The 18,563-nt window shown below is 36.6% G+C and overlaps 1 protein-coding gene and 1 pseudogene across 2 annotated transcripts in view; one reads left to right on the top strand and one right to left on the bottom strand.

The window, feature by feature from the left end:
• Positions 1-18,563, top strand: part of Dnajc3 (DnaJ heat shock protein family (Hsp40) member C3) — a 60,411-nt gene that overhangs the window by 21,852 nt on the left and 19,996 nt on the right. Inside the window, exons 2-4 of one of the 2 annotated variants that reach the window (XM_015484149.2) lie at positions 5,345-5,455; positions 9,402-9,526; positions 12,047-12,121. In XM_015484149.2, the coding sequence (XP_015339635.1) occupies positions 5,345-5,455; positions 9,402-9,526; positions 12,047-12,121 (311 nt within the window). The remainder of the gene's footprint in view (positions 1-5,344; positions 5,456-9,401; positions 9,527-12,046; positions 12,122-18,563) is intronic. The other variant, XM_015484150.2, reaches the window with a different exon arrangement.
• On the bottom strand, positions 12,610-14,368 carry LOC107140942 (annotated as a pseudogene).

Genomic DNA, 18,563 nt, shown 5'->3' with positions numbered 1-18,563 from the left:
AAAAAAAAAAAAAAAAGATTCTTGGTTGGCATCCATTTTCTTTCATAGCTTGATATATGTTGTTCTAGGATCTTCTAGCTTTCAGGGTCTGGGTTGAAAAATCTGCAGATAACCCAATTTTTTCCCCCTATATGTAATCTGATTCCTTTCTCTCATGGCTTTTAAAAATTCTCTCCTGGGCTGGGGATATGGTTCAAGCAGTAACGTGCTTGCCTGGCATGTGCGGGGCGCTGGGTTCGATCCTCAGCACCACATAACAAAATAAAATAAAGATGTTGTGTCCACCGAAAACTAAAAAATAAATATTAAAAAAATTCTCTCCTTATTCTGTATGCTAGGCATTTTCATTATAATATGCCTTGGTAGGAAATTATTTGTGAAATCATTGCAAACATTGAATGAACAAGTGTTGAACTAAGCATTACTTTTAGGGGAAAATAAAATTGTTAAGTTATTGCAAGCCTCAGGTCACAACATTTTTGTCAACAGATTAAGACAACCTTGTTTTCTGTGTGTTTCTGTTAAAATAAATCTTATTTAAGATATAGAGTTGAATCATTAACCTTGATCTTCAGTACTATGCTTAGGAGCCTTTTAAAAGTGATGAAATTACCAAGATGAACACAAAAAAATGACACTAATTGCACTAAGGAAAGGACCTTTATTTATAATAGGAAAGCTGAAACAAGGCAGTGTTGCTTGTTTGACTTTAACTGGGAACAGCTGGCTCAAGATTTTTACTGCCTGCATGTGCACCTGTTCCCAAAAGGTTGTAAAGGTGCTTTGAGTACAAATGAATTTTATTAAGTGGGTGAATTAAAATAGAATCTGAATTATGAGGGCTGCCTGTATGTATATAGTTAATATATTATGGGCTCTGTGTCTGTGGTTTCTGCCAACCATAAATATAAAACATTCAGGAAAAAAAAAAGCATCTATTCCAAAGATTTATAGACTTTTTTCCTTGTCATCATTCTCTAAATGAAAAAGTATAGCAACTAACAACATTTACTTTGTATTAGGAATTATAGATGTAAAGCTCTATAATTACAGATCTAAAGAGGATTTAAAATATACCAGAGGATATTTTTAAGTTATATGCAATTACCATATCATTTTATATAAGGGACTAAGATATGTGTGGATTTTGGTATATACAGAGGTGGTGGTGGTGGTGGTGTTGTCGTTGTCGTTGTCTAGGAACCAATTCCTTTTGAATGTTGAGGGATGATTATGCAAGTAAACACACGTGTATAACAAGCAAAGAGAAAATATGCAAAGCTACTATAGTCTTTGTGTCTGTAAGTGGTCACAAAGTCTATTGATATTTGTGATTTCCTTCGTGAACTATCTGTTCTGTACTTCTCTTGCCTTTAGCTAGAATCTCTGCTTCTCTGGCTCTTCTAACTCACAAACTTTCCTAACTGAAGAGTCTTAGTCTTAATTGTTCTGCCTGATTTTTGGTTCCTGTATTTTTTCATATTGACCGTTAGTATTGGGCATGCAAGTACTAAGATGTGCCCTGAAGGATCTCTTGAGTTCCTCTTAGCCTGCTTTCCCTCCACTGTTTACCAGCAACCTCATTTTCCCTTGGTAACTGGACCAATTTTTCAAACCAGTTGAATTGGGCAGTTTTTTGCCTGTTGGTTTCAGTTGCACTGGGAATGCAAAATGTCCAGGCGGCAGTCTCACCTTCCAATTCGTAGGAAATGTGTGTATGTGGTAAAAGCAGTTAATCCCTTGGTTTTGCCACATATGTGTAATGTGCACACTGCATACCTCCTTTGGTGTGAAATGTGCTCTTTGATGAGATAGTGCTGTGTGAAATACTGTGATGGTGGATAATGCATTTGGTGTCTATGAATGGTGTGTTGGCAGAAGCATTTTAGGCAAATTCATATCGAAAATATGAGAAGGAAATCTATTATGGAAGAGAACTAGGTAAAATAAGTCTGCCCTTGCCCTGGATGTTCCCCTCTCTCTACCAGAGATGCCATATTGGGAACCCAATGTTGTGCTCTGGTGTTGGCAGATTACATACCAGCAGTAACTTTAATAAGGTCAGCTTTGGTCAGGACTAATTTATGGGTTTGAACTCATTCAAAGCTTCCATCTTTGTCACCAAGGCCATTTTATTCATGGGTCCTTTGTATAAGTTGAGTGATATGCATAGACCATGTCATTTTATCTACCTGATGCCTTTTATAGTTGATGTGTCCACTTAGTGTCTGATAAGTACTGGTACTTCAGCTTCTACTACTCCAGGATCCCATCATCCCACTGAAATCAGGAAGCCCATCTCAGTGGTGGCATCCCTTCATAGTCATAGCCGTTATATATGGGAGTAACCATAGAGCTTTGAAAAGGTTGCAGATGGGGGCTGGGGATGTGGCTCAAGCGGTAGCGCGCTTGCCTGGCATGCGTGCGGCCCAGGTTCCATCCTCATCACCACATACAAACAACGATGTTGTGTCCACCAAAAACTGAAAAGTAAATATTAAAATTCTCTCTCTCCTCTCTCTCTCTCTTAAAAAAAAAAGGTTGCAGATGGTCTCTCAGCAATATGTTTTTCAGTGTTTTAATAAAGAGAGTGTCTTCTGGATTGTTTCATGGAACAAAGGTCAGAGGTTGGTGTGTAGGTGACAAATGATAAATCTAGTCCAACATTCCTATCTTTCTCAGCAGTTGGATCCTTCCTCTTATCTTGATAGGCAAACTCTGGAATCTCTGCCTTATTAAATGTAAACCATTATTAATCCAAATTTCTGTCAGCTGACCAAGTAAATGACTAGAGCCAACTCTAGCTGCATGAGTTAACACATTCCATATAGGATCTTGAGTATAGGATCAGATCATAAATATTTTAGGTTTTACAGGCCACGTGGGTTTTGTCACAACTACCTAACTTTGTTGTTGTGGCATAAAAGCAGCTAATATGGCCCATTCATTATTAGATATGACTGTGTTCTAGTAAAATTTTATTCACAAAAACAGTTTCTGATCTCTGCTCTAGTAAGTGTGCACTGATCAGTGAGTTAGACCTAGTATTGTGTTTCATTTCACTTTTCTTGGTCTAGCACCTTTAGAATCCATTCTCATACATGTTCTGTAGGGTTCTACTTGTTTATCAGCAAAGGCTTTTGCTATGTCCTTTGGATCATAGCATATATCTGTCTCTCAAGAGCCTGCTGAGATTTGACTCTAATTATAGATAATAGGAGTAGTTATGGTCAGTTTTGAGAATAATGTGTCCCCCTTTTCAGCCTTCTTCCCTATAAGATTGTCTTATGGTTTTTGAAATAGTAGTTTGAAAGGCTAGTCTCCTCAGACAAGGAAGAGAGGCTTATAAGGACTTGAGATTTGTTATTTTTCTCTGTTTTAGTAAAGTATTCAGAAGAATCAACCTCACATTGCAGTCTTTATTTTCACCATTTTTGCCATATGGTTAGGTATGGCAGGTACTTGGCCTTCTAAGACATCTGTCTCAGCACTTTGTTATGATCAACCATAAGTGGTGACCTAATTGTGATTCTAGTACTTACAATGGATTACCAACATCTCCTTTTCCATTGTCAAGGAGCTCAGAACTAACTCAAGTTCCAAGGGTACTGCCAACTCAATCCTCAAATCGCCTTTTGTGGGTCTGTCTCCTGGGAATTCCAATACCAACTGTGTATTAGTTTGGGTCCATTCAGGAGCCAAAGCACACAATAATATGAAAGGGAAGACTTACTGTAAAAAAAATTATTAAGATATGATAGGAGAGTAACACAGGATGCAAAGAGAATGCTAAAAGATATTCCAGAGCTGACAGACCCAAGGAAGAGCCAACTTGGAATAGAGGCCCCTTTCTCAAGGCTGGGATTCAGGCCTCATTGGATAAGGTATAGTAGTAGCCTGAGTTTGTTAATGGTGAAATTGGCTGAGTTGTTGCCATAGTAGCTGGGCAGATAGGAAACAACCCTGTCAGGTATAGGTGAGCCAAAGCTGGTTGGTTTATTTGTAGAGGTGATTGGGAGCTGCTGTGGGTATGTGTAGCTAGAATGTACAGTGTCCTTGTTATGAGGTGCCTGGGCCAAGGCTGACAGGTTCCTGGGGTTGGGCCTCTGGACACATGGCCTCTGGCTAGGGCAGAGCACCACTGGATGTCCTCCCCATACATACCCTGTAGTAGAAGTGGCATAACAGACCATGTTAGCAGGAGCCAGAAAAAAATAAAATGCAGCAAGCAGAACCAGGAAGTGTCCTTCCTGCAGTTCTCTTCAGTGCCCTTTACTGACGGAACATAACATTGTGCTCAGTGTAAAACAAGAAATGCTTAAAAACTCCAGTCCATTAATTTAGTGCAGCTGCTGAAGGAGGAATTCAGAGTTGAGAGGAAATTTGTGATAATTGGCCTGGTCAGTCAGGTCATGTATTCTATTCAAGATGCTTCAGTAGTACCCCCTCCCCCCGTTTTTTTTACCAAGAGAAAAATCCCAAACTCTACATAATCATCCCGCTATTTCTGTGACCTCATATCACTCTCTGTTGGCTCTGCTGCAGTTGTCCAGGCCTCCTTGCTGTTTCTGGAACATGTCCGTGCTCTCCTGGCTTAGGGCCCTTACACTAGCTGGTTCTTCTTGGAAAGTTTTTTTCCTAGATCCCTGCATGATGAATTCCTCACTTTCTTTAAGTCACTTTGATGTCAGCTTCTCAAGGATGCCTGCTCTTAACCCCCTTATTTACTCTGTCTGGCCCCATCACCCTATACTCTCAATCCTCTCAGATCACTTGACTTTTTCCATAGTTTTTTTTTTTTTTTTGTGTGTGTGTGTGTGTGTGTGGTGCTGGGGATTGAACCCAGAGCCTTATGCATGTGAGGCAAGCATTCTACCAACTGAACTATACCTCCAGCCCTCCAAAGTACTTTTTACCTAACATTATTTACTTACTAATTATTGTCCATCTCCTCCCACCATAAAGTCAGGTACACTTATCCCAAGTACTTAGAACAGTGTTTGGTGCATTATAGATGCACAGTAATTTGAATATTAAGATGAGATTCTAGCTTAACAAAGTAGTTTTAATTTTATTTGAAATATTTTCACTATGGGTGTTAGGCAATTATTTTAGTTTGTATACTGGCTATAATCTTTTGACTGGTTAGGTTGATATGGGTAAATTTTGGGGCTTCTTTTATAAAATGAAGGGCTGTTTGAGTTTAATGGTTACTTTCTCTAGGATTTTTAGCTTCTGTGGCTTTTTCTCATAACAGTAGATGACTGAGCCAGATAACTAAGTTTTGTTTTTGAGAATTAAATTTGGATCATGGAAAATTAACTGATTATTTATTTATTTTTAGGTGCTGAATGTGGAGTAAATGCAGATGTTGAGAAACATCTTGAATTGGGCAAGAAATTACTTGCAGCTGGACAGCTAGCTGATGCTTTATCTCAATTTCATGCCGCAGTAGGTTTGTATTATAAACCAAATCACTCAGTGGCTGTTTTAGTGAATTCTAATTAGTAGCTCTTTTTATGGATAAAATTTCAAATAAGGATTGTTTCATGTTAAAGAAAACATTAAAGATATTTGCAGGAATCTGGATGAAATAGATTAATAAATCTTGAACGCATATGTATCCAACATAAGAGGTAATGAGATTTACTATAAGTAGCAAGAATAACTCAACATTTTGACAGAATACTTAATGTATTAAATAGTTTTCTGATTTCTTACACAGACTTCACCTAATACAGTTTAATTTTCTTGATGTCTTGGGCTATCAGTATGGTAATTACTTTGATGCCCTTGGAAGATTCTGTGGTTCATTGACTCTTCAGTATTGGTCAAATTCCAACCACTCTTGATGCTGTTACTTCTTTGTGCTTACTTGTGTCTGTCTGTAGCATCAGATGTCATTGCAGCTTTTAATCTGTTAGGACTGAGAATGAGATGACAATAAATAGGTTAAAAGTGAGGGCTTGAAGGGTTTTCTTATGAGTCACTGCCTAAACTTTTATGTGAGGACTTTTTGATATTGACTTTCCTTAGATCCCTTTTTTATTTACTCGTACATTTCATCTTGATTTGTGATAGTTTAAGAGAGACTAGTCAACTACTCAACAGGTAAGGAGGTAGTTTATTTTTCATAAGTTACACTTGTGCTTCCAGAGAATTATGATTTCATTGTTATTTTACTATAAAAACAAAAAGCAGGTAGGGATTGGTCTGGCAATAATTTTCTTCAGCTTATATTTTTATTTATGTAATTAGCTCTCTGGAATAATAGGAAACATACATTTTAATATTTTTCTTTATCATTTGATAATGCTGTGACCTTGGTCCAATTGTGTAAGACAGTCTAGATCTAAATAAATTAGCTGCAGATTCCTAATGGTTTTCAGTGTGCCACCCAAAGGAATTTATGTGAAGATTAGGTGAGAATAATGAATATAAAGTTTTTTTGGAAGTAAGATATAACCATACATATAAAATATATAGTAATAAATCTAATTTTTTTTTTTTGTCTCTAGAGATTGGCTTTTCTATATATGAGTTTGATGTGTACCTAAGAGTTTTCTTAACTATGTGGAGTTTCCACTAAGAATTTTGTATTTCAGGGATTAACTTATCTTGATAGGTAGTAGTTACTTGGCATAACAATTTACACAAGTTACTTTTCTCTAAGGGCCATTTACTGTATGACCACATCACTACTAAGTCTGCACTTTTTCTTGTGATTCACTGTCATCAGAGCTGCAGTATGGTAATAGAAATTATTTTCAGTTATTGTCTTCAAAAAAGCATTTCTTAAAATACACAACTATTGCTATTAGAATATTTGCAGAAATTTATACTTAATACCTATTATGTACTTTATGATCTGCTTTTTAAAATTTTATTTTTATTTGTTCTTATTAGTTATAAATAACAGTAGAATGTATTTTGACATAGTGTACATATAAACAGTATAATTTCCCATTCTTCTGGTTGTACATGATGTGGAATTACATTGGTCATGTATTCAAAATTGCACATAGGAAAGTAATAATGTCTGATTCATTCTACTATCTTTCCTATTCCCATTCCCTCTGCCTTACCTTTATTCCCCTTTGTGTAATTCAAAGTATGCTTTTGAAGTCTCACATTTAGCAGAAATGTCAGGGGCTATGGAATATTGTTAAAGTAATTCCAGGTGACTATTTTTGGTTTACAAATGCAATATAAGACCTTGAGATGACTCTTCTCCAAAATACTTAGTAAAATATCACTCACTGAAAGATGTAAACAGTAAAGGTGGTAATTGATTGGTGAAATTGAGTAAAAAGGAGGATTTGAAATACTGTTAGTACATTCCAGATTTGAGTAGCAGTGTTATTTCATTATTATTTGGCAAATAGCAGTGATTCAATATAATCTCTGAGGAACTACACCAGTTCAAGAAAATTTATCATTTTATGTAAAACATGGATTATTCATAATATAGGAAATAAAGTTTAAACTTTATATGATGGGAATATTCAGTATATTAAAACATACTGAATATATATTGGCCTTTTGGATCTCTTCTGAGGTGTTTGTGTGTGTTTATCAGCCAATAACTTTTTCAGAGCTTTGAAAATATAAGTTATTTGTGATATCATCCATGTATTAGTGCATTGCTTGATTACAAAAAAGTTCATTGAATGTTTATTCACTCACTGAGATAGTTATACATTCACTAAAATGTTTATAGTTTTCAACTTCTGAATATGGTGATATACTTTATTTCTTTTAACTTCTGTGATTAGGAAATTGCTATTAGTATGTAATAGAATTTGGCTTGTAATAGTATATTAATGGTTTATTTTTTATTATAATGCCTCTGAGTTTTTTAATAGTTAATGAATATAAAAGTAACCTGTGTTTATTGTGAAACATTTTGGAATATATGGACAGTAGAAGAAAACCTGGTACCTCTGCCTAGATAGCTGCCAAGATATTGACATGTAGCTCTCAGGTGCAACTATGGCCAGTTATGCTGACCAGATCTGTGAAATTTTAATTTATTGCACATTCCAAATAAAATATAAACTGAATTGAAAATATTCTATATCAAGCATGTTCTAAGCATGGTAACTTTGTTTGTTTTGCTTTCCTCAAGCTAATTTCTTATGTTATAAGAAATACTGTATACACAGGCTGCTGGTTTTGCTCTTCTTTCTAAGTCTTTCAAGGGAAATTGATCAGGAAAGAAATTTCAGGGACACTTAGCTGGGGTCATATATGAAATTTGTTTGTAGATTTAAGGAAAATCCATTTTCATTGTTGATATGCCTAAATTCTTTTTTTCAAAAAAGACTATTTTACTTTTTTATTCTGGCGTGAAATATATGTAACAAGATTTACCATTTTGTGATTTTTGATTGTATACGTCAGTGGCATTGTGTGTTCACATTGTTGCACAACTATCACCATCCATCTCCAGGATTTGTCATCCTAAACTAAAATTCTGTACCTATTAAATAGTAATTTCTCATTTCTGACCTCTCCACCATTCTCTGTCAACTATCATTCTACTTTCTATGAATCTGAGTAATGTAAGTCTCACACATAAGTGGAATCATAAAACATTTTACCTTTTTTGTCTTGGCTTACTTCACTTAGCATAATGTTTTCAAAGTTCATTCATGTTTTAGCATAAATCAGAATTTCATTTCTCTGTAAGACTGAATAATATTCCATTGTATGTATATACCACATTTTGTTTATTCATCCATTGATGGACATTTGGGTTGTTTCCAGTTTTGGGCTATTGTAATAATACTGCTGTGAATACAGAGGAACAAATATATATTTGAGTCCTGCTTTCAACTATTATTTATATCTTCTTCTTTTTTAATAACAGGCATCTAATGGTTGTAAAGTAGTATCTCAATATGGTTTTAATTTGCATTTCTCTAATGGTTGGTGGTAGTGAGCATCTTTTCCTGTGCATACTGGCCATTTACATGTCTCCTTTCATGTTTGGTTTTGTTTATAGGTTATTCTCTCATCTTGTCCCACCTTTCCTTGGCAGTACTTCACATAGTTTGCAGTGCCATCGACGACTATTCAGAACCATAATTTTAAATGATCATGTACTATCCTGACACATACATTCCCCTAATATACTATTTCCTAGATGATAAGTCTTTGAGGGGTGGAACTTGCAGGTTTTTTTTTTTTTTCCTCTTGGGTGGAGGTTGGTGTTGGGGATGGAATCCAGGGCCTTGAATGTGCTCTATTACTAAGCTATAACCTCAGCCCCTTCATGACTCATTTTTGATGAAGAAATTATTTTTTTAATGCCTTTCTTAATAGCATTATAAACTCTAATACTGTTCAGGTGATTTAATTTTTTTGAATAGAGTTAATGATATTATTTTAATTTTCAGATGGTGATCCTGATAACTATATTGCATACTATCGAAGAGCTACAGTCTTTCTAGCTATGGGAAAATCGAAAGCAGCACTTCCTGATTTAACTAAAGTGATTGAATTGAAGATGGATTTCACTGCAGTAAGTGTATCTACACTTTGTTTAAAGGGGAGCTTAAGGAACTTGGAAGAGGTCTTTTTTTTTTTTTAAGTTATAGATGGAAACAATACTTATTTATTTTTATGTGGTGCTGAGGTTTGAACCCAGTGTCTCATACATGGTAGGCAAGTGCTCTACCACACAGCCACAACCCTAGCCTCTGGTCATTGTTTCTTATTGTGAGAATTGGAAAGCTAGGCATAACCAGAGCATATCAAAGCTACTACTGGGGACAAAGAGAAATTCAAAGTCCCTTGAATTTCTGGGTGTAGTGTCATGTACCTTTAGTCCTGACCACTTGGGAGTCTGAGGCAGGAGGTTCTCGTGATTCCCAAGATTGAAAGGCTGCCTGGGCAACATAGGGAGAAATAAAACGTATAGTAGTAACACAAAAAACAACGAAGTCTGTCTGGGCATGGTGGTGGTGCACACCTGTAATCCCTACTAAGGAGGCTGAGGCAAAAGGATTGCAAGTTTGAGATCATCCTGTCCTACTCAGTGAGACCCTGTCTTAAAATAAAAAATAAAATAAAAAGAACTGGAGGATAGAGCTCAGTGGTAGAGCACCTCTGTGTTCAGTCCCTCAGGAAGAGGCCTGACGATAATATTAGCTATGTGGTTTAAAAACACAAATTTGTGTGGAGATGGAAAGTAGGGGAAGATGTGCGGAAGGCATGAAATAAGGAGCTGAATTAAGAGGCTGTCATCTGTCTGACAAGTTTCAGTTAAGACTGTAGCAGAAAGAATAAAGAGGGAAGTTCACTTAAGTGGTGGTTTTTGGTGAGGATACCATGAGGAGTTAGCAGGGCTCTCCCTGGAACCAAGGCACAGGCTTCCGAGGTGTAGAACTTCTGTGAAGATTGGTATGTCACTTTAAGAGCCGTGATGTGTGCACAGGGAACTCATTGGATGGAACCAAGCTGGCGCTTTCTGAGGCAGAACAGATAGAACCAATGACCAATTAGATGGTTTCAGAATTAATATGGTGACCATTTAGTATTTATATCCTGCCATACTTCAAAAAGGATTTGAGATAACAATTATATATGAAGTGATTGTTTGAAATATTTTCATTTTTTAAAAGATGCAGTTCTCAAGTGTCAAATTTTTATTGAATCTGTTAACTCTACACAGCTAAGCACAGTGTTTCACAAAGATTAAGTAGCTCATTTTCCTAGTGTTAGCTATTAGCTAGTTGAAATAACTTTAATTTTGCTTTTTACATGTATTGATGTATTTGACAGAGGATTAGGGAAATTTTATGTACTGTAAAATTGATAAGTGGAATATCAAGGTGATTTCTGTTTTCTGGTAGACATTGGTCATCAGAGAGTTGATACTGGAAGAGATGAGATTATGCTCATTAGAAGAGGAGGAATATTAGAGATGAAAGAGGAGAGGCACTGTCCTTCTTGTTATAGCAGAGTAAATATTTGCATTGAGAGTTAATATAAAGCAAACCCATTTCTGGATCTTTGATAAAATCTCAAATAATACAACTTTCATATTAGTGGCAGAAAGTATTTTTAAAAATTGAATATAAATCACATATCATCAAAGTCAGTGTTTTAAAGTATTCAGTGGTTCTTAGTATGTTCATAAAGTTGTGTAATTATCATCACTGTCTAGTTCCAGGATGCTTTTGTCACCCTCAAAAGAAACTCTGTACCTATTTGCAATCACTCCCCATTTCTACCCTAGTCCCTGGCAACAGCTTATCATGGATTTGCCTATTTTGGGATATTTCATAAAAATGAGGGTGTTTTCAAAGTTCTTTCATGTTGTAGTATGTATCAACACTGCATTCCTTTTTTTTTTAATATTTTTTTTTTAGTTGTAGTTGGACACAGTACCTTTATTTGTTTTTATGTGGTGCTGAGGATCGAACCCAGGGCCTTGCGCTTGCTAGATGAGCATGCTACCACTGAGCCATACGCCAGCCCAGGCATTCCTTTTTATGACTGAATAATAAATAATTCATTGCTTGGATGTATCAAATGTATTTATTGATTTATTAGCTGATGGAAACTTCAGTTTACATCTATGAATATTCATGTACAAGTTTTTGTGTGGAAATATGTTTTCAGTTTTCTTGGATAGAGCAAAATGTATTATTTTTTGTGGTACTAGGAATTGAACCAAGGGGTACTCTACCACTGAGTTACATCTCCTGCCCTTTTTATTTTGAGACAGGGTCTCACTAAGTTGCCTAGATTGACCTTGAACTTGTGGTCCTTTCTGTCTCGGTACCCCAAGTACCCCAACAGGTGTGTTACTGCACCCAGAGAGAAAAAAGTATTTTTAAGGAGGGACACTTTCACAAAAATTTTATACATTCATTGATTCCAGGAATTATTTTTAGTTGCCAAGTCAAATGAGCGTTGGAAGAGTATTATTTACATCATTATCTTACTGAGTTTTATTCTTTGTATTTTAAAGAAAGTTTAGAAATGAATAGTACTCGGGACAATTCTCTCTTTTTTTTTTTTTCCTTTTCCCTAGGCAAGATTACAGAGAGGTCACTTATTACTTAAACAAGGAAAACTTGATGAAGCAGAAGATGATTTTAAAAAAGTGGTAAGTTTAATTTGTACCTGGCTCTATGTATATGTTATTTTGAGAGAACATATTGGGCTTTTTTTTTTTCTTTGTATTAAGACATTTAGTAGTAATTCTATAGCTAAAAAGGAAAATTGTCTGATTTATGTATATAAGAATCACAGGCTTCTGACATCAAAGAATGACCTTAATTAACAGTTGGAGAGTAAAGTGCATACAATCAATATATGATCCTAATTCAGTTTGTACAGATAACTTACTCTGTTTTATCCTGAGACTCTAAAAATCTCTGCTGAGGTATTCTTTTTTTAAATTCTTTTTAGATATAGATAATAATAGAGTATATTTTGACATATTATGGATACATTAGGATCCCATTTTTGCAGTTGTACATGATTTGGAGTTTCACTGGTTATATATTCAAGTAGGTACATAGGGAAGTTATGCCTGATTCATTACTGTCTTTCCTATTCCCGTCCCTCCTCCCTTCTTTTTAGTTTTTTTACCAGCCACCAGCTGCTTTATTGAGCACCAGATTTTCAGCAAGTATTGCTGTAGGGGGAGGGTTTCAGAATCATCCATGGCATTGGCCAGAGCCCTGGTCCCTGCCCAGGGCACATAAACAGAGGAGAGATGGCCATGCCAAGGTCTGTGTTTACGTAGTCTCGAGAGCATCAGTAGCTTTTAAAAATCTTTGTCTTCTTGGAAGGAATACAGGTTAGAGTGTAGCTTGATCCCAGAGTTGTGAAGACTCCATCCACAGGGCTCAGAAGATGGCCCTGCCATCATCAGGGGTCCTGCCCAGAAGCATCTTATAGGCTCTGTAGAGCTGGTCAAGGAGCTCCTTCTTCTCATCTGCTTAGAGGAAGCTGGACTTTGCTGCATTGATGTTCACTCACTTAAATTCCTCCTTGATGAAGACCATGTTCTGTTTCGTCATCTGGTAGTCAGGGTCCAGGGTAGACTTGAAGATGAGCAGGTCATCTGTGTTGAGCGAGTAATTGGCCTGGTCATTCTTGAACCCAATGACTGCATGCTCGGTTTTTGCCTTCCAGGCACCTGTGGGATAGCTAGACCAAGGGCAGACCTCAAAGTGTTTTCCTGCCACAGCCTGTTATAAAGTTACTTGTCCTCCAGGGCATGGTACCCACGTCCCAGCTTCTTGGACTTGAATGTCTCCACAACCTCTTGCACCACCTCTGCAGAACCTACCTCCCTGGCATGGGCGGTGTGATGGATGCCGCTCTTTACCACCTACTGGTAGGCCTCCACATGCCCTGGAAAGAAGCTGCTTCCTTTGATCTCTTCACCAGCCAGGTTGATGACCACCACAGTATGCTGCTGGTACTTCTTACACAGCTCCCCCACTTCAAGGGACCTGCACATGCAGCACAGGATGGACTGCACCTTGACCCCAAAGGCTTGCTCCCCCTCCTTCAGGCCCTTGTCTACTATGTCCACTATCTCATCTGGGGTGAGGTCCCCTTTGGTCTGGTTCTAGGGGATCGGTTCCACTTTGGAGTTGGCCAGCCAGGTGTGGGCTATAGTGCACCTCTTCATACACCACGCCCTCTTTGGCCTTCATCTCCACAAACATGTAGGTGATTCTTTTTATGGCCTTTCTGAAGCCTGTGATAGCAGAAAAGTAATACTCCAGCTTGGCTAGAGACTGTGGCTTATTGATGCTAATGAAGTTCTGTAGCTCCTCTGCTTTGTTAGCTGGGGAGGGCAATCCCTTACTTCCTGCTGTAGTATAAGATGGTTTTAGGCTTGACAGCCCCATCAAGGTGGACATGTAGTTCTACTTGAGGCTTGCCAAAGGTGGGCTTCTGGGTCATGGTGCCAAGCTTGCTCCCTGGCACTGCTCCCTCTGCTGAAGGTCAGTGGGTCTCCTATGGCCATCATTGCTGGTGGCCCGCCATGTTCTTCCTACCTTTGTCTAATCCAGTGGGTTAAGGATGAATCTATTCTTCTCTCTCCCCCACTTATTGTGTGTGCATCTGCATATCAGAGAGAACATTTGGCTCTGGTTTTTGGGGATTGGCTTATTTCACTTAGCATGATAGTCTCCAGTTCCATCCATTTACCAGCAAATACCATAATTTCCATTCTTCTTTATGGCTGAGTAATTTTCCATTATGTATATATATCACATTTTCTTAATCCCTTCATCTGTTGTAGGGTATCTAAGTTAGTTCCATAGCTTAACTATTGTAAATTGAGCTGCTGTAAACATTAATGTGGCTGTGGCACTGTAGTATACTGATTTTAAGTCTTTGGGGTATATAACAAGAGTAGGATAAATGGATCAAATGGTAGTTCCATTCCAAGTTTTCTGAGGAATCCCATACTTCTTTCCATAGTGGATGCACCAATTTGCATTCCTGCATTCCCACCAGCAATGTATGAGTGAACCTTTTCCCCCACGTCTTCAATAACATTTATTGTTATTTGTGTTCTTGATGGTTGCCATTCTGACTGGAGTGAGATATGGGATCTCAGTGTAGTTTTAATTGGCATTTCTCTAATTGCTAGAGATGTTGAACATTTTTATATATTCTTTGACCATTCTTATTTCTTCTATGAAGTGCCTGTTCAGTTCCTTTGCCCATTTATTGATTAGGATATTTGTTTTTTTGTATGTTAAAAATTTTTTTGAGTTCTTTATATATCCTAGAGTTCTTTATATAGCTCTATCTGAGGTGCAGGTGGCAATGATTTTTCTCTCTTCATGCTCTTGATTTTTTCCTTTGTTGTTAAGAAGCTTAAAATACTGGCAAATCACATACAAAAACATATTAAAGAGATACTGCACCATGATCAATTGGGATTAATCCCAGGAATGCAAGATTGGTTCAGCATATGGAAATCAATAAATGTAGTACCTCACATCAAAATAGACTTAGAGAGAAATCACATTATCTCAATCGATGCAAAAAAAGCATTTGAAATCAATAAATGTAATACCTCACATCAATAGACTTAAAGAGAGAGATCACATTATCTCAACAGATGCAGAAAAAGCATTTGACAAATACAGCATCTCCTCATGTTCAAAACACTAGAAAAACTGGGATAGTAGGAACACACCTCAACAATATAAAAGCTATATATGCTAAATCCAAGGCAACATCATTCTAAATGAAGAAAAATTGAAAGCATTCTAAGAACAGGAGCAAGACAGGGATGTCCTTTTTCACCACTTGGATTAAACATAGTCCTTGAAACTCTAGCCAAGCAATTAGGTGGAAGACACAAATTAAAGGGATGTGAATAGTTAAAGAAGAGCTCCAAGTATTTCTATATGCCAATGACATAATTCTATATTTAGAAGACCCCCACAAAAAACAAACAAACAAAAAAACTCCACCAGAAAGCTTCTAGAAGTCATAAATGAATTCAGGACAGTAACAGGATATAAAATTAACATCCATAAGTCTATTGCATTCCTAGTCATCAATGATGAATCAGCTGAAACAAATTAGGAAAACTGTCCTATAGCCTCAAAAAATAAAATGCTTGGGACTCAATCTAACAAAAGAGGTGAAAGACCACTACAATGAAAATTACAGAACACTAAAGAACTAAATTGAAGAAGACTTTAGAAGATGGAAAGATCTCCCACGTTCTTGGATAAGGAGAATTAATATTGTCAAAATGGCCATACCACCAAAAGCACTATACAGATTTAATGCAATTTCTATTAAAATTATGATGACATTCTTTATAGAAACAGAAAAAGCAGTCATAAAATGCATTTGGATAAAAAAGAGTCCCAGAAGAGCCAAAGCAATCTTTAGAGAGAAAAGTGAAGCAGGGGTATCATAATACGAGACCTTAAATTATACTATAGGGCCACAGTAACAAAAATTGCATGGTATTGGCACCAAAATAGACATGAAGACCAATGGTACAGAATAGAAGACAGAGACAAACCCACATAACTACAGTTATCTCACACTAGACAAAGGCTACATTGGAGAAAAGATAGCATCTTCAACAAATGGTGCTGGGGAAACTGGAAATCCATATGTAGTAGAATGAAATTGAATCCCTGTCTCTCACTCTGCACAAAAATCAACTCAAAGTGGATAAGGGACCTAGGCATTAGACCAGAAACCCTGTACCTACTAGAAGAAAATTTAGGCCCAATTCTCCATCATATTGACTTAGGAACAGACTTCTTCCACAAGATTCCTAAAGCACAAGTAATAAAATGAAGAATTAATAGATGGGATGTTGAGGTATTCTTAAAGTCTGAGTGACTTAAGGGGTGCTTCATTTGTTTGAGAGGAATCATGAAACAGAACTTTTTTTTTTTTTTTGGAACTAGGGATTGAACCGGGGCGCTTAGCCACTGAGCCAGTTCCCAGCCCTTTTTATTTTTTATTTTGAGACAGTGTCTCACTGAGTTGCTCAGGGCTTAACTAAATTGCTAAGACTGTCTTCGAACTTGTGATCCTCCTGCCCCAGCTTCTGGAGCTTCTGGGATTACAGTCGTGCACCACCTTGCTTGGTGGAAACAGATTTTTAACAAAGAATTTGCAATCATCCATTATGGCTAATTCACAGCCATCAAGTGCTTTGGATTTGTTGATGGGGGGTGGTGGGTTTTATAGATTGTATGTCAGTGAAGGGGTTTATATTGAAAAATGATTTAGAAGGAGAGAATCAGCCAGTCTGTTGCCCGTATTTGACATAAGATCTACATTTCTGATTAATGTGGATTTGTTTCTGGACTGATCTTAGAAGATATAACTCATTGTTTGTTATTTTCATTTTTTGCAGCTTATTGAAATGCTTACTCTGATAACTACTACAAAAACAAAACTAAAGTTTATAACATTGTCATAATCCTGTCATAATACTTAGTCATCTGTAGATAACCCCCCCGCCAAAAATATTAATTGTATTGAACGAGAAGCTGTTTCGTAGTCTCAATTAAATTGGCTGTCATTTTGTATTTATCTATTTTCTCTGCCTACTTGGGAAGATGATGCTCTTAAATTAATAATTCAGGAGAGCAGGTGGAAGATTGGTTGGTGGGGAGGCAATAGTGCTGGACTAACTCTTCCTGGGCCAGGCCTTTATTCAGAGCCAATGTTGTGTGAATGTGTCAAATGGATGAGTGATAGATGGTGAGAAAATGTTTCTGTTTCTTGCAAATGCTTAAATGTAAAACTTAGAATTTATTTCCATTCACAACTTTATAGTAGCCTTTAGATGCAGCACAATAATTTTGGATAAAGTTTTAGCACAAAGTAATTGTTAGTGGGCATTGGTTGTAACCTTTTAGAAAAGTGAGATTTTGGAATCTTGGCTTGTGTTAATGTCTTTTCTACAATTTATATTAAAACCTCTCAGAAATAAGAAGCAGTACTTTCTACCTTCTACTTTTGGATTGCTGGGTGCTGTCATCTTGCAAATGTGTTCTTAAAACTACCCTTGCTATTACTGTAGAGATTCTTCCGTGAGAGTGTGCATCTGTACTGAATCATCTTTTATTTTTATTTGAAAATTTTACTAACGTATTTGTAGATTCACATTTAATACAAAGAAGTAATACAGAGAGCCCATGTATTCTTTACCCAGTTTCCCCTAATGGCAATATGTTGTAAAACTGTATTACAATATGAAAACCAGGACATTGACATTCATACAGTCTACCAATTTATTTAGATTCTCTCTGTTTTATTATTCATTGCTGTGTGTGTGTGTGTGTATTCACTCCTGTACACTTTATCACGTATGTTGTTTTTTGTGGTCACCACCAGAGTAAGCAGTACCAAACAGTTCTATTACCACCAGAATCCTCTCTGTTGCTCTTCTGGGTCCCTATCCATAATTCTTGGCAACCACTAATTTGTTATTCATTTTTCAAATTTTGACATTTCAAAAATGTTATATAACCTTTTGCAATTGACTTTTTTTTTATTCAGCATAATTTTCTGGAGAATCATCCCAGTTTTGGCATACATCACTTAGTTTATTCCTTTTCACTGCTCAATATTCCATGGTACTTATATGACATAATTTTCCATTCATCACTTGAGGGATGTTTTGATTGTTTTTGTCATTTGGGTTACTGCAAATAAAGCTACTATGAACATTCTTGTAAAGGTCTTTATGTAAACATGAATTTTAATTTCTCTGAGGTAAATGCCCAAGAGTTCAGTTGCTGGATTGAATATTAATTATGTGTTTAGTTTTGTAAGAAATCTCCAAATTGCTTTCTAGAGTGACTGTACCATTTTACATTCCTCTTCATCCTTGGTCCAGGATTTGATATCACTATTATTTTTTATTTTTGTCATCAAATTATGATTTTAATCTACATTTCCCTAATGGTTAATGATGCATTTACATTTTCATCTGTAAATCCTTTTCAATGAAATATCTGTTAATGTTTTTTGCCCATATTCTCATAGGATTACTTAAAAAAAAAACTGTGGTGTTATGA

This window comes from Marmota marmota, unplaced genomic scaffold, assembly GCF_001458135.2.
Source record: "Marmota marmota marmota unplaced genomic scaffold, marMar, whole genome shotgun sequence".
NCBI classification, from domain to species: Eukaryota; Metazoa; Chordata; class Mammalia; order Rodentia; family Sciuridae; genus Marmota; species Marmota marmota.
Note: the sequence above shows the minus strand (reverse complement) of the source record. Positions and strands in the feature narration are given on the sequence as shown.